This window comes from Biomphalaria glabrata, chromosome 4, assembly GCF_947242115.1.
Source record: "Biomphalaria glabrata chromosome 4, xgBioGlab47.1, whole genome shotgun sequence".
Lineage (NCBI taxonomy): Eukaryota > Metazoa > Mollusca > Gastropoda > Planorbidae > Biomphalaria > Biomphalaria glabrata.
The window spans coordinates 17,288,297-17,304,451 of NC_074714.1; the positions used below are offsets into that span (position 1 = coordinate 17,288,297).

The 16,155-nt window shown below is 33.4% G+C and overlaps 1 protein-coding gene across 15 annotated transcripts in view; it reads left to right on the top strand.

Moving 5' to 3' along the window:
- Positions 1-15,709, top strand: part of LOC106053027 (uncharacterized) — a 38,867-nt gene extending 23,158 nt beyond the window's left edge. For 7 of the 15 annotated variants that reach the window (XM_056027025.1, XM_056027034.1, XM_056027024.1 and 4 more), the window contains 3 exons: positions 1,060-1,239; positions 6,242-6,281; positions 15,017-15,709. In XM_056027025.1, the coding sequence (XP_055883000.1) occupies positions 1,060-1,239; positions 6,242-6,281; positions 15,017-15,204 (408 nt within the window). In that variant the 3' untranslated portion in view covers positions 15,205-15,709. Of the gene's footprint in view, positions 1-1,059; positions 1,240-6,241; positions 6,298-15,016 lie in introns of all 15 variants that reach the window. The other 8 variants (XM_056027036.1, XM_056027031.1, XM_056027032.1 and 5 more) reach the window with 3 other exon arrangements.
- Positions 15,710-16,155: the final 446 nt, after the last annotated feature.

The following is a 16,155-nucleotide window of genomic DNA, read 5'->3' on the forward strand; positions in this document are numbered from 1 at the left end:
TTAATTATCTATACGTGAGGTTAAGAGGCTTGCGTTTTTAAGCGAGTCGAGCGTCCTTGTATTAAATAGAACTTCATTTGGCTTTGAGATGTTCAACTTTTAGGCGATTATGAAGCGAATCATGACATTATGCGGTATCAATATAAAGGAGTTCCCTTTGTTTATAAGATGCTATGTATATGTAGGTGTACTTGTGTGTGAGTGTGTGTGTGTGTGTGTGCCAGAAAAAAATATTACACTGTGGGGGCAGGCACTATGTCCTCCAATGTCACATAAAGCCGGGGCGTTTACATTTTCTAGTCAAAAACAAGATGACTGATCACTAACCTCATGGAACAAAAATAATTTGTAGGAAAGAAAAAAAAATTCTTTTGAACGGAGGCAAAAACTTCTTGTCATCTCCATATCAAATGTGTAAATATAGATGGGGGAATGACATGAAGATGAATATAACTATGTTACGTCTGTTGTTGTTGTTTTTTTTTCTAATAACTTTATCCCGGTGACTCCGTTCTTTACTTGTTCTCTATCTAGATTGCTGACTCCATTCTCTACTTGGCTTTTAGTTTACTGACTCCATTCTTTACTTGTCCTTTAGATTACTGACTCTATTTTTTAATTGTGCACCAGATTACTGACTCCATTCTTTACTTGTCTTTATTTATCTTTTAGATAACTGACTCCAATTTTTACTTATCTTTTAGATAACTGACTCCAATTTTTACTTATCTTTTAGATAACTGACTCCAATTTTTACTTGTCTTTTAGATAACTGACTCCAATTTTTACTTGTCTTTTGGATAACTGACTCCAATTTTTACTTATCTTTTAGATAACTGACTCCAATTTTTACTTATCTTTTAGATAACTGGCTCCAATTTTTACTTATCTTTTAGATAACTGACTCCAATATTTAGTTCTCTTAAGTTTTTAACAGATACTACCTCTACCAAACGATTAGTTCCGTAACTTTATTTATTTGAAACATTTTTACAATTTACTTTCCTGTACAATTTGATGTGTTTCATTGCAAAGTATAAACTTAATACTTTGTTACAGTTTGGACCCTTTCAACCTGAACCATGCCTCTCCTGCTTCTGCTTCGATAGCGGGGCAACAGACTGTTTCATCATACAGTGCCCCACATGTCTATTTTACTACTACAAGCCTGGCGACTGCTGCGCCACCTGTGAGCCACCACCGAACCCAACGCAGTCAGCGGCAGTATCAACCAGGAAAGTCAGTACCAGCCCAATTAGCCTGTAGTCTAGCTAACATTCTAATCGAACATGTATTCTAAGAATCAAAGTTTGTAATCAACCGTTAACTTCTAACAAGTCTTTAAAAGTAACTGTTACGTGACAACTCAGACCTAATGGCTAAGTCAACAATAACATAACAAATGCTATATTAACCAACACAAACATATAGTATAAACTCGATAAGCCACCATCAATCACAGCTAAAACGCCAACCATGTTTCTTATTAACAAAAAAAAAAAAAAAAAAAAAACCTGAAACTAGTTTAATCTATTTACACTTACAAAAATAACAAACAAATGCTTATAAATGGCATAAGTCGCCATTACTTCTACGGCATTGTTGAAGGCGTCTTATCGAGTCCTAGCTGTCATTAGTTTAGCTGTGTACAACTAATAGGAAAAACAAATCAAACCATTATCCTAACATTTTTTTAACCAAAGAAAACTTTAATTTTTAAAACAATATAATAATAAGGCGTTCAGGGTTCAAATCTAAAAATAAAGTGTATCTAGAGTACATTTAAAAATAATTTAAAGTAAATTTAAGTTATTAATTCTTTTCAGCTATTATTACCGACATCCAATAGGCTAGATATTTTTTATAACAAATTATAATATTAAAAAACAGCCATAGGTTTACTAATTCATAAATTGTTATTAAATTAGTAAATTAGTAAAATTAGAGATACATACTGTATTTTTGATGATTATAATAACAATTGTTGATACAAGCCAACTAGAAATAGAACAGAACATTATATCTACAACAACAACAACAAATAGCGAGCCAGCGATGGAATCTGATATCATTATAAGCTAAAATGTTCATAAACCTTGGATTTAAAATTAAATACTTTTTAGCTTTAAAACCGTAATATCTGAAGTTAGAAGCAGCCTATGTTTTAAATTATTCTTTGCTGTAATGGTCCTAAGATGCTATTGTTACATTACTGTATCCTTTCGCTTTTGCCGGGCAGGTGAAGCACAATGATGAAGCCGAGTGTCCTATGTAAGGTGTCAGGCTCGAGGAAGACATTCTTCTTGCTGCTATCACCTCATCAATACAGTACGGGTGGGATATTGCGAATGCACAATGACGTCTTATTCCGGCTAGAAAAAGAGTATACCAGATCAATTGATTTAAAAAAAAACAAATATTCATATTTATTGTTGTTATTCAAATTGTTGTGAAAAATATTTAAAAAAAAATCTATTTATAAGACAATAAACATGTTAAAGAAAGAAATCTGAAAGGTTGCTCGTCTTATTTGCTATAACCGTTTTCTGATCTATGTTCGGGAGATAGTGAACAGTGTCTCGAGATACAGTATGACGAATACAATGAACAATGTGATGTTACATTTAAAGTAAAGAAACTAATTAAACTCAACACATCAGTTGAATGACAAAATCTTTAATACTGGTTCGTGCAAATCAAACATTTCAATGAGATTTAGCCCTAATTTTTTTTTTTTCGATACATGACAACATAATGTAGAATTTAAGCGAGCAGATAGGAATGGGTGTCTTGTTTGTATAGTGATTAGTTAAGTTTTCAATTACTAGCTTTGCATGCTAAAGTTCAGGGTCGTATCAAGTAGAAGCGATGGGCAGAATTTTAGGTGGAGGCCCCTTTCCTCTTTTGAAAGCTAAAAAAAACGTACTTAATAATTTATTAGGATATTGCATTACATGTTTAGAGTAATTGGACAATCTTATTTCCTTTTTTATATTTATTTATAAGAGTTTTTCTCTAATATAACACATTCTTAGTATGTGAAGGTCCCTTGATGAAGAGTGAGGCAATGCTGTAAATAGTCGTCCATTTTAACTCTTTCTCTCCTAACTGAATATGCCATCGTCGATTTGACCCCATTAAATTAATTTTTGGTTTTATAAACTTTAAATTGTGTTCTATAAAAAGAGCATGCATTCTTCTATAATTCTATACCTAATATAACATTTCCTGATTACATACACACAAGTTATTGAAATTTAATCATAACAGGGTAATGAAACACAATTGAGCAAAATAGATATATTTCCATTGGAACGTGGAAAATAATTACGGAGAGAAAGAGTTAAACTTTTGACCACAAGAAAATAAATGTTCTTTTTTTTCTTTTGTTTTCCTCACAAACCAGTTCAGAAGAAATACAGTTTTGTTTAATGTTTTCATGCTTCACTACGAAGGGGTTTGAAACTTTAATGTTAGATTGATTAGTTAGTGCTCAAACCAAAAGATTTTAAGCTCGAGAATAAATAAAAATGTTGGATTAAAATGGCCACTACAAATGGCAGAATCAAAAAAGTGATGGGGATAAGAACACTGACCTATGTAAAATCAGTCCGAAATAAGTAGAAAACCTTAAAACCCTAAAACTTATTAGAGAGACATACGACTATAGTATCACCTGTTCTACCAATCAACTATAGTATCACCTGTTATGCCGATTGTGTCTAATTTTGAAATGACTCTGCGAGTGTTGATGGAAACATTGAATTGTTTTGTTTTGAATAGATTTCTTGAATTTAAATAGTCCTGAATGAGTGGCTTAACTAAAGTTTTGGCCAGATGTTGTGTTGGCCACCAAACATCTTTCTGCACATTGGCTATAGAAAAGGAAAATCTGGAATTTACATAAAAACTTGAGGCACCAACCAAATAAAAAAAAACATTTTAAAAAGCAACAGCTAACATTTGTCTTATCTTATCTTGTAAAATACAGACTTTTCTTCAAAAAAAGATGATTATGTCCCTACATCAATCAAGTCATGCATGCTTATCAATGACTTAAACTCTACCAGGTCGTTGGTTTTCATGGCTGATTCAGGCGACCCATTCCATGCTTTAACAGCACTAGGGAAGAATGATTATTAATACAAAGGTCACATTAACTTTACAATTAAATACATGAAAGAAGTTATTAAAAATAACATTTAAAAAATGTAATCAAACATTTCTAAAAAAAATATTTTTCAAGGGGGAAAAAAATCGAAATTGGAAATGAGACCTAATGTTGGTACCACAGTAAAATGTGAGTGTCGGATTATTTCACTGCTGAGACACTTAATTGCATGTTCATTTACGGAATGGTATCATATAATAATCCATTAATCTCTGTCTGTCTGGTAAACATTTTAAACACGTTATTTCTCCCACACCCATTGCCGGATCAAGTTGGAACTTTGCAGAATTATTCAAAGGCGAAAACAGTACATGATCCAATCGAAAAAGTTAACAAAATTAATCAATTAAACAAATGATGATTTATTATTTTGATATCGAAAAGGGGAAATAACTTCTACATTATTGAAAGATGTTATAAATGTGAAGTTCTTCCCCTTTGATTAGAATCTTTTTTAAAAAGTATATTTATATGTTCTTTTTTTTTTTTTTTTTTTTAACCTGATAATGTTAAATGCTCTTACCGTAACCCAAAGACTTTATTTCTTACAAGGTGAAAGAAATGCAATTGTCGAAAAGATCGTTATATGAATTTAATGATCAACAACCAAATTAAGGACTAAAATTCTGAAATTTGTATTTTTTAAATTTGTTTTTCATAAAAGAAAAATGAGCAGTGATCTTACGTGTACTCTGAACAAAAAATTTGAGTAGCAAACAAAAAAATGTTGGCTCCTTGCAATGTACTTCCGTTAGTTATGGTAAACAGTTAACATGTCACAAAATCTTAAATGTATTTTAAAACGACCGAGATTTTTTTAAACCAATAGTCTGAACTACGATACCTCTATCACTAATGCTATTACTAATTCTATTAATCAACTTCCATCAACAAACTAATTTACAAATTATACTTCTTTTCTTACTCTTTAACATTATAAAATCACCCGGAAAAGATATACTGTTACAAAGTTTAGGGGGAAAATTTTTTTTTATATCAACTCACTCTGTCTATCTGTCTGTCTGGTAAAAAGATTGTACACGTTATTTCTCCTACACCCAATCTCGGATCAAGCTGAAATTTTGAACAATTATTTCTTTCACCTGATAACACAAGAATCAATTTAAAAAATTAACCAATTAGTTAATTAATTATTGGTAATTAATTATTTTGTTTGGTATCTCAAATAAGGGAAATAATTTGTACTTGACTGAAGTGGTGATATAAGCTGAATTAGTCCCCTTTATAGGTCGTCGTCTGAGTCTTAGTGAAAACATACCTGAAAAATAGGACGAGACTATAGAAACAATAGATAACTCTACAAACTTCCATGTTCATAGGCTCTCCATAAGTAGGGTGGTTGCAGTGTTGGCTTGGCAATGAGTTCGAAATCAGGTCGCCCCCCCCCTTTTTTTATTTTTATAGATGCCTTTTTATCATTAGTCTAAATCTATTACAAATGTAGTTACATGACTGATTCAAACTAATTGATACAAGTACGCTTAATGTAAGCTTTTGTTTCTTTTTCTTTCAAAGAAAAAAAAATGAAAAAATCTATATGGATATTTTCAAAAGCAAAAAAATATTTTCTTATATTCTCTTTTGCCTACTTTATCACAGTATAGAATTCTGTGTCTACATTGCGATTTATAAGATCCGGTATATGTTTTTGTAAGCAATGAAATACAGACAAAAAATGTAGAGAAAGCGATTTTTGGAAATGTGGGTTCAATATAAGGTAACCTAAAAAAACAAGTAAGAAAATGTAAAGAAGAAAATAAGGAGAAATTTAGAAATAAATTTAAAAAAGAAATGCCAAGGACGCTATATTGAAAGTTTACTGTTAGAGCCTAGAACTGTAATTCTATAGTGCTATAAATGGACACCATTATTTAGTGCTTTTAAAAAATACATACTTCCGTATTCTATATACCGGATACACCAGAATCTTCATGTGAGGAGACTTCCCATGCTGGTTATTTAAATATAATGTTGTTAATGTAACTTCATATTATGTTCCCTGTTGATAGAATGTGATAAGGAAGACAGTCACAATAATGCATTTTACAGGCTGCATGTAAAGATCAGTATGAACCAGTGGAAGTTGAACGTGAGTAAACAGACAGGTAGTGCTTTTTATAAACTTATCGAGCCCAGCAATGTGAATATCAAACGCTTGCAATTGGCGCAACCAACTTCAGGAAATTGGTCATAACATAAAAATGATAACAACACCAACAAAATAAACTAAAAGAAAATAAACTCTTCTAGCTCTTTTTCCAATATTATTAAAAGTCAGTCTAGATTCTGTTTCGATTCTAAACATTTTATCTAAATATAAAAATAATTTGAAGCAATATTTTTTTTTGTTGGGAGGGAGGGGGGGATTCATTCTTTGGGGTTTTATCAGCAACACCATATAGGTAAATTTTGTTAATTAAAATATTTAAATGGAATAATTACCTACGAAAATTGATCAAATTGCAAATGGGAGATAAAATATATAAATATTTATTATATATTTTTTTGAAATAAAATTTAAAAAAATCCTAAATTGTATAAACTGGTCCTCAATTAACAGTAAATTATATAATTAATAATAATGCTAAAGTTTAACATAAAACATTCTCAAAATATTAACATCAAAAGTTATAACAGGAAATACTAACTTATGGCTTATTTATACAAAGAAACATAATCACTTATATAATTGCGCAAATCCTTTTTCTTATTATATAATGGTTACATGTCAATTCAATATTAATAGGCTATTAATAGGCTATTAAGGATTTAATAGAATTAGGCCATTAAGGATTTATATTTTTTAAGAATCATTTAGACCTACACTAATATATAGATCTGTAATCCTTTCTAAAAAAGCTTATATAAACTCACTCTGTCTGGTACGACCTTTGTACACGCTTTTTCCCCTTATTCCAATGCTCAGATCAAGTTGAAACTTTGCAAAATTATTTATTGTCTATGACAACACAATAATCAATTAAAAAATGAAACAATTAGTTAATCAGTTATTGGTAAATAATTAGTTTGTTTATTATCGAACACGGGAAAGAATGGGTACGTGATAGATGTGGCGGTATAAGTTGAATTAATCCCCTTTATACTGTGTGCAGAGAATTAGGTCTTCGCTTAAAAGTTTGAAACTAACAATAGCTAACTATAACATCTATTTTCATAAGCACCTCGCTAACTCAGTGGTTACTGTAATGACCTGAGGATGCTTAAGAACTCGAGCTCGTATTAAAGTCAAGTAACTTTTTAATAATTTTATAAATTGCTTCTAAAAAGCTTTTCACGGACGGACACCTTACAAATTCATCTTCTTCCCCGCCCCCTCCTCTTCCCTTTCTCAAATGGACAAGAGATAGGATTACAACGTACCGAGAAAGCTAAAAGCATGAAATTGCGCTAAACAAAATCAATTGGCAAAAATATCTCGAATCATAAAGATTTATTATTGTCATTTAGATTATAGTACGAAGTTAATTACACCATACATCCTTATTGATACAATTACTGTTAATATAAGTGGGTTTATTTTTTTGGTTGATTTGAAAAAGATTTGTTCACCTCGCTCGCCATCGTGCTATTATTTGTTCGCATTTTATTCTCACAATTTTTAATCTGAAAAATCTCCAGTCCCGAAAAATGTGTCGCGCCATTATATCCTAACATCATCCACTTAACAGGCCAGAACTATGCAGTAATTGCCAGCAGTGTGTTAGAACGCACCAGCTCTATGTAAGGGCATACAAGCACTCTAGACGTGTGTGTCAGCACTATATGATCGCATACCATTACTATGTAACGACATAACAGTAAAGTATATGGACGTACCAGTACTATGTAGCGACATAACAGTAAAGTATATGGACGTACCAGTACTATGTAGCGACATAACAGTAAAGTATACGGACGTACCAGTACTATGTAGCGACATAACAGTAAACTATATGGACGTACCAGTACTATGTAACGACATAACAGTAAAGTATATGGACGTACCAGTACTCTGTAGCGACATAACAGTAAACTATACGGACGTACCAGTACTATGTAACGACATAACAGCAAAGTATATGGACGTACCAGTACTATGTAGCGACATAACAGAAAAGTATATGGACGTACCAGTACTATGTTACGACATAACAGAAAAGTATATGGACGTACCAGTACTATGTAGCGACATAACAGAAAAGTATATGGACGTACCAGTACTATGTAGCGACATAACAGAAAAGTATATGGACGTACCAGTACTATGTAACGACATAACAGCAAAGTATATGGACGTACCAGTACTATGTAGCGACATAACAGAAAAGTATATGGACGTACCAGTACTATGTAACGACATAACAGTAAAGTATATGGACGTACCAGTACTATGTTACGACATAACAGCAAAGTATATGGACCTACCAGTACTATGTAACGACATAACAGCAAAGTATATGGACGTACCAGTACTATGTAACGACATAACAGTAAAGTATATGGACGTACCAGTACTATGTAGCGACATAACAGTAAAGTATACGGACGTACCAGTACTATGTAGCGACATAACAGTAAACTATATGGACGTACCAGTACTATGTAACGACATAACAGTAAAGTATATGGACCTACCAGTACTATGTAACGACATAACAATAAAGTATATGGACGTACCAGTACTATGTAACGACATAACAGTAAACTATATGGACCTACCAGTACTATGTAACGACATAACAGCAAAGTGTATGGACGTACCAGTACTATGTAACGACATAACATTAAAGTATACGGACGTACCAGTACTATGTAGCGACATAACAGTAAACTATATGGACGTACCAGTACTATGTAACGACATAAAAGTAAAGTATAGGGACGTACCAGTATTATGTAACGACATAACAGCAAAGTATATGGACGTACCAGTACTATGTAACGACATAATAGTAAAGTATACGGACGTACAAGTACTATGTAGCGACATAACAGTAAACTATATGGACGTACCAGTACTATGTAACGACATAACAGCAAAGTATATGGACGTACCAGTACTATGTAACGACATAACAGTAAAGTATATGGACGTACCAGTACTATGTAGCGACATAACAGTAAAGTATATGGTCGTACCAGTACTATGTAACGACATAACAGTAAAGTATATGGACGTACCAGTACTATGTAACGACATAACAGTAAAGTATATGGACGTACCAGTACTATGTAGCGACATAACAGTAAACTATATGGACCTACCAGTACTATGTAACGACAAAACAGCAAAGTGTATGGACGTACCAGTACTATGTAACGACATAACAGTAAAGTATACGGACGTACCAGTACTATGTAGCGACATAACAGTAAACTATATGGACGTACCAGTACTATGTAACGACATAAAAGTAAAGTATATGGACGTACCAGTATTATGTAACGACATAACAGCAAAGTATATGTACGTACCAGTACTATGTAACGACATAATAGTAAAGTATACGGACGTACCAGTACTATGTAGCGACATAACAGTAAACTATATGGACGTACCAGTACTATGTAACGACATAACAGCAAAGTATATGGACGTACCAGTACTATGTAGCGACATAACAGCAAAGTATATGGACGTACCAGTACTATGTAACGACATAACAGTAAAGTATATGGACGTACCAGTACTATGTAACGACATAACAGTAAAGTATATGGACGTACCAGTACTATGTAGCGACATAGCAGCAAAGTATATGGACGTACCAGTACTATGTAGCGACATAACAGCAAAGTATATGGACGTACCAGTACTATGTAACGACATAACAGCAAAGTATATGGACGTACCAGTACTATGTAACGAAATAACAGTAAAGTATATGGACGTACCAGTACTATGTAACGACATAACAGTAAAGTATATGGACGTACCAGTACTATGTAGCGACATAACAGTAAAGTATATAAACGTACCAGTACTATGTAGCGACATAACAGTAAAGTATATAAACGTACCAGTACTATGTAGCGACATAACAGTAAAGTATATGGACGTACCAGTACTATGTAACGACATAACAGCAAAGTATATGTACGTACCAGTACTATGTAGCGACATAACCGTAAAGTATATGGACGTACCAGTACTATGTAACGACATAACAGCAAAGTATATGGACGTACCAGTACTATGTAACGACATAACAGCAAAGTATATGGACGTACCAGTACTATGTAACGACATAACAGTAAAGTATATGGACGTACCAGTACTATGTAACGACATAACAGTAAAGTATATGAACGTACCAGTACTATGTAGCGACATAACAGTAAACTATATGGACCTACCAGTACTATGTAACGACATAACAGCAAAGTGTATGGACGTACCAGTACTATGTAACGACATAACAGTAAAGTATACGGACGTACCAGTACTATGTAGCGACATAACAGTAAACTATATGGACGTACCAGTACTATGTAACGACATAAAAGTAAAGTATATGGACGTACCAGTATTATGTAACGACATAACAGCAAAGTATATGTACGTACCAGTACTATGTAACGACATAATAGTAAAGTATACGGACGTACCAGTACTATGTAGCGACATAACAGTAAACTATATGGACGTACCAGTACTATGTAACGACATAACAGCAAAGTATATGGACGTACCAGTACTATGTAGCGACATAACAGCAAAGTATATGGACGTACCAGTACTATGTAACGACATAACAGTAAAGTATATGGACGTACCAGTACTATGTAACGACATAACAGTAAAGTATATGGACGTACCAGTACTATGTAGCGACATAGCAGCAAAGTATATGGACGTACCAGTACTATGTAGCGACATAACAGCAAAGTATATGGACGTACCAGTACTATGTAATGTCATAACAGCAAAGTATATGGACGTACCAGTACTATGTAACGAAATAACAGTAAAGTATATGGACGTACCAGTACTATGTAACGACATAACAGTAAAGTATATGGACGTACCAGTACTATGTAGCGACATAACAGTAAAGTATATAAACGTACCAGTACTATGTAGCGACATAACAGTAAAGTATATAAACGTACCAGTACTATGTAGCGACATAACAGTAAAGTATATGGACGTACCAGTACTATGTAACGACATAACAGCAAAGTATATGTACGTACCAGTACTATGTAGCGACATAACAGTAAACTATATGGACGTACCAGTACTATGTAACGACATAACAGCAAAGTATATGGACGTACCAGTACTATGTAACGACATAACAGCAAAGTATATGGACGTACCAGTACTATGTAACGACATAACAGCAAAGTATATGGACGTACCAGTACTATGTAACGACATAACAGAAAAGTATATGGACGTACCAGTACTATGTAACGACATAACAGCAAAGTATATGGACGTACCAGTACTATGTAACGACATAACAGTAAAGTATATGGACGTACCAGTACTATGTAACGACATAACAGCAAAGTATATGAACGTACCAGTACTATGTAACGACATAACAGCAAAGTATATGGACGTACCAGTACTATGTAACGACATAACAAAATAAAACAAACACCGATAAACGTTTCAGAAATATTTTTTTTGAAACCAAATTGGAGCGAAATACATGTTCTAATATTTTGATACATATTAAATCTGATCATCAAGCAGCTTTGATGTAAGTAAATTGAAGTATTATAACTATATATAGACTTGTTTGAAATAAATATTCAGGATTGCTCAGAAGTTCAACATTTTGGGAAAGATTGTGTGACACATATTCATATATAACTTTGAAATATGTCTCTACCAGAATTAAATAGTGTTCCTTTTTTTTAAAGAATATTTTTTAATGAGGAAGAATTAAAATACCCAGATCATGGATAAAAAAAAAATTGTGGAAGTCCGTGAAGGTTTCAGAGGTTAAAATCAACTCAGTTTAATACATCTGCTATTCTTAGTATAGCATCAGTGTTAGGGTTCAAGTAGAAATCTGATTTTTTCTTATAATTTCGTCTGTCCAACACCAGCCTGGGCTAACAGTATTCCCTAGCAGACGTGAACTTTATTTCACCTTTCATATTGACCTTTAGGGCATTCAGAGTGGCTTAAAGTTACAGTATGTACGCGATCTAGTGATCGTACTTAATTTGTATTTCACTAAACAAATACCCCCAAGATGCCAGGGAAACCGTGGCAGTATTTTTTTAGGGGATAATAATTTAATGTATATATTTTTGTTATACATAGATTTTTTATAGATGCAAGTCTTTTTTTTTTCTTCACATAGTGGAGTGGCTTTTGTTCATGATGGCCGCTTGGCTTTTAAAATCTTGGACAGCAATGTTTGAAATGGAGTTATTTTTTAGAGCATAGATAGTCCAGGGCTAATACGACTTTAAACTTGTTCATTTCCATCATTGTTCTCTTTTCCAGCTTGGTTGGGCTACTTAGCAGAGCTGCACTCATAATATACTGTTGAAAAAAAAAGTTAAACAAAACAACAACCAACGAATCACACGAAACAAAAAGAAAGTCACTAATTTATTCTGCTTGTGGCACAGTTACTAAACCTGTAGTTAGATCCTCATTAACCACATATCTTTGTATCATGAGTAAATACGTAGTTAGCAGCATTGTAGTTTATATATATATTCACATAGTATATCTTATATTAGCCTATTGTCGGTTAAAACAGTTTGGGACCTCAATGATAAAAACATTGATAAAATAGTCTGTATGAAAATTGAAAAGTATCTTTTTAACAAGGAACAGAAAAAAAATTTAGCTGTTTTGAAGACAACTCCTTATCTATAAAGCTGATGAATTTTTAAAGAGTGATTACTCGGCTCTTAATAACAGAGTAAAAGAAGATAAGTTCCCCTTTCAGACCATGCGATCTATACGGCAGATGATGTAAAGGTCATCTGATTCTGTGGCCTACGGTTAACAAGGGTGTTATGTGGCCAGCACAACGACCAACCTACGAGCACAACACGAGAACTTCAAAATTAATTCCCAGAACTTTTAATTTTTCGTTTCTGAGAACTTGTCCTGACCATTTTGATCCAAAGACTTTTTAACCACCAAGATTTTTCCTACTTTCAGTGAAAGCATCTAAGAGTCTGGGCTTATAATCAAAGCCCACACAAATTGGAGACGCTGATAATATGCAACAAAATGATAAAACAAGTTTAACTTAGAGACCTTCGCTGAAAGTAATAGAGAGATAGGGGCCTAAACTAAAAAGAAAAAAAAACAGAAAACTAAACCTTAGAGTATGGACAGTTTAACCAGAGACATTTATGAAAATAAGCGTCAATTTAACCAGAGACATTAATGAAATTAAGGGTCAGAGACATTTGCGAAAGTAATAAACATTGTAACAAAGACATTTAAAAAATCAGTTTGACAAAAAACACTTATGAAAATGATAAATAGTTAAACCAGACAGAAATGAGCAGATAATAATAATAATTGTGTCTTCGAGCCCGAAGTTAAAGGGAGAGTGCAGTATTTCACTTGGCTACGCTGACCAAGCTATGAACTACATAGTTCTTCAAGTATCTCTGTGACGTCATCTCCTATATCCCTCTCAATTTAGTCAAAAATCCAATGTATCAACCAAAATCAGTAGCAATACATCCTTTTAACTGCAGGAAATCTACATCATTGACGCAACTAACTGTGAACTGATACCTTCATACTAGGTAGAAAAACCGATCACATACAAACCCAGACTTTCATTATATCCACAGAATGCAATAATGCATTTTTTACCTAACGGAATTAAAGCAAAGGACTAAAGAAATTCTATAGTTATGAAAATCATACAAATAATAAGGCGAAACTATTCGAGTCGGAAGAGTAAGGGAAAGTGCATCATTTCATAATTATCAACGCAGACCAATTTGTGATTAAGAGTCTAGAGAAAGAATGACAAGAATTAATTTGTATATGTAATCAATCCAAAGCGGACTGTCTTCACTTCGGAACCAGCACTTTATATATATGTATAATTATATAAAATGTTTCTACTACACCTAAACGGCTTCATTAAATAATTTGGAGAAATAATGAAAAAAAAATGTCTATGATCTTTACATTATCTGCCTCATAGATCAAAAGGTCTGAAATGGATACCTAGATCTAGATTCACATACTCACTATCTCAGATGTCCCCTGGGTGCTACGAGTATTGGTGATCCCACTGCGGTCGCATAGGTTGCAGTGGCCTAAGGCCGGCCCTTCAAAATAGCGGCGTATGCTACGCCGTGGGTCGACTATTAAGAATATTTCTAATCGCACAGATTTCATTACACGACTGATCCAAACTAATTGATACAATTAGACTTGCTATAAACTTTGTTTAAAAAAATATTTTTTTAAAATGTTTTTCTTCTTTATTCCCACTATTCACTTACACTTTCTGCATGTTTTTTTTTACCTGTACCTATCGCTTAGTCTGTTGGGGATCCATGCAAGATTCGTTGATCGTCTTTCTCCATTCTGCATGGTTAGAAATTTTTTAAAAAGTTGGAGGCTAGAAATTGGTAGGAAAAAAGATTAAGTTTAATTCAAGCTCAACTTGTGCACTTGGTAGTATGACTGGGTTAGTAGAGACGTGAGCTCGATATTCATTTTTAATTAGCTTTGAAAATTAGGAAATGGTTGTCATGAGATCTCAAACTGTCAAAATGTACATTTGAATGAAGTCGTGTCTCTAAAGCTAACCTTGTTTTCCCTGTATCTCCTTTTTTTTCCTTTTCCCTTTTTTTTCTTTACAGTTTTGGGAGCCAGAGGAGCCGAACGAGGGATTATAACTTCCGGAGTAGCAGACGTAGCCCAATTTTTGGCGGCAGTGGAAGATTGTAGCACCACTAACACATTCTATTTATTCTTGCCTAGTATTAATCAACTTTGGGTGGCCTGCTCATACCAAACAGACTATCTAACACAATGTATACCAATTTAACATGTGAATTAAATCACTTTTGTTTCATGTAATGCAAAATAATATTTTATTATATCAATTGGACATTACATTTGTATATTTCAATACGACTCTCAGACGGGTTGTCAATCTATATTAAAATACATATCTAAGATTCAGATAAGCGTAAATATTTTTTTTCTTTTTCTTGTTATTTCTTCAATGGCATGGCAATGTTTAAATATTACTTTCTCAACTCCCTCCCCCCTCATTGTTTCTTATTCACTTATTATTTCTGTAACTTTTTAATGCATGACTTATCTCCCCTAAAATCAGCTCTCTTCTGTCTCACTTATTTTGTGCATGATTTCTCTCCCTTGACTTTTCCAGTATAGAGATACAGACTTGACAGAGATAGGGGAAACGTAACTCGGCATGCCTCAAAGAAAAGCAGACACGGATGTGAATATATGTACAGTCGATAGCTTTGTGGTTTTGAACAACTGTAGTGTGTTTTTATAGAGAAAATAAGAATGGTCAAAAGCTCTCAATTGTGTGTGTTTTTTTATTTTGCAGTTTTGTATATATACACACACATGATCGCACACATGCTCTCACACATAAAAGTTATCAAAAAAAAAACACATACACACACTTATTTATACATTCTCCTTCAAACAATAAATTCTAGTACAACAAATGGAGCTGCTAGTGCTCGACACTACCCCCCCCCCCAAAAAAAAAAAACCACGTACAAATGGTTGTCCTGTTTATAGTGTTGACCATTGTATACTTATGATGTCTAAACTAAGCAAGCTCAATAGCTACAGATGAGAGATGATTGACCAATTCCAATAAATGTCATACTACCAGGAATGTCACCTACTCTACCTTTTAGTCAAGTTACTAACTCATTATAGTACAACGTGTCCTCTCCATAAACTAAGGGCAGATTGACTCTTATGTGTTCTACTCTAAAGCGTCCCTTCCAGA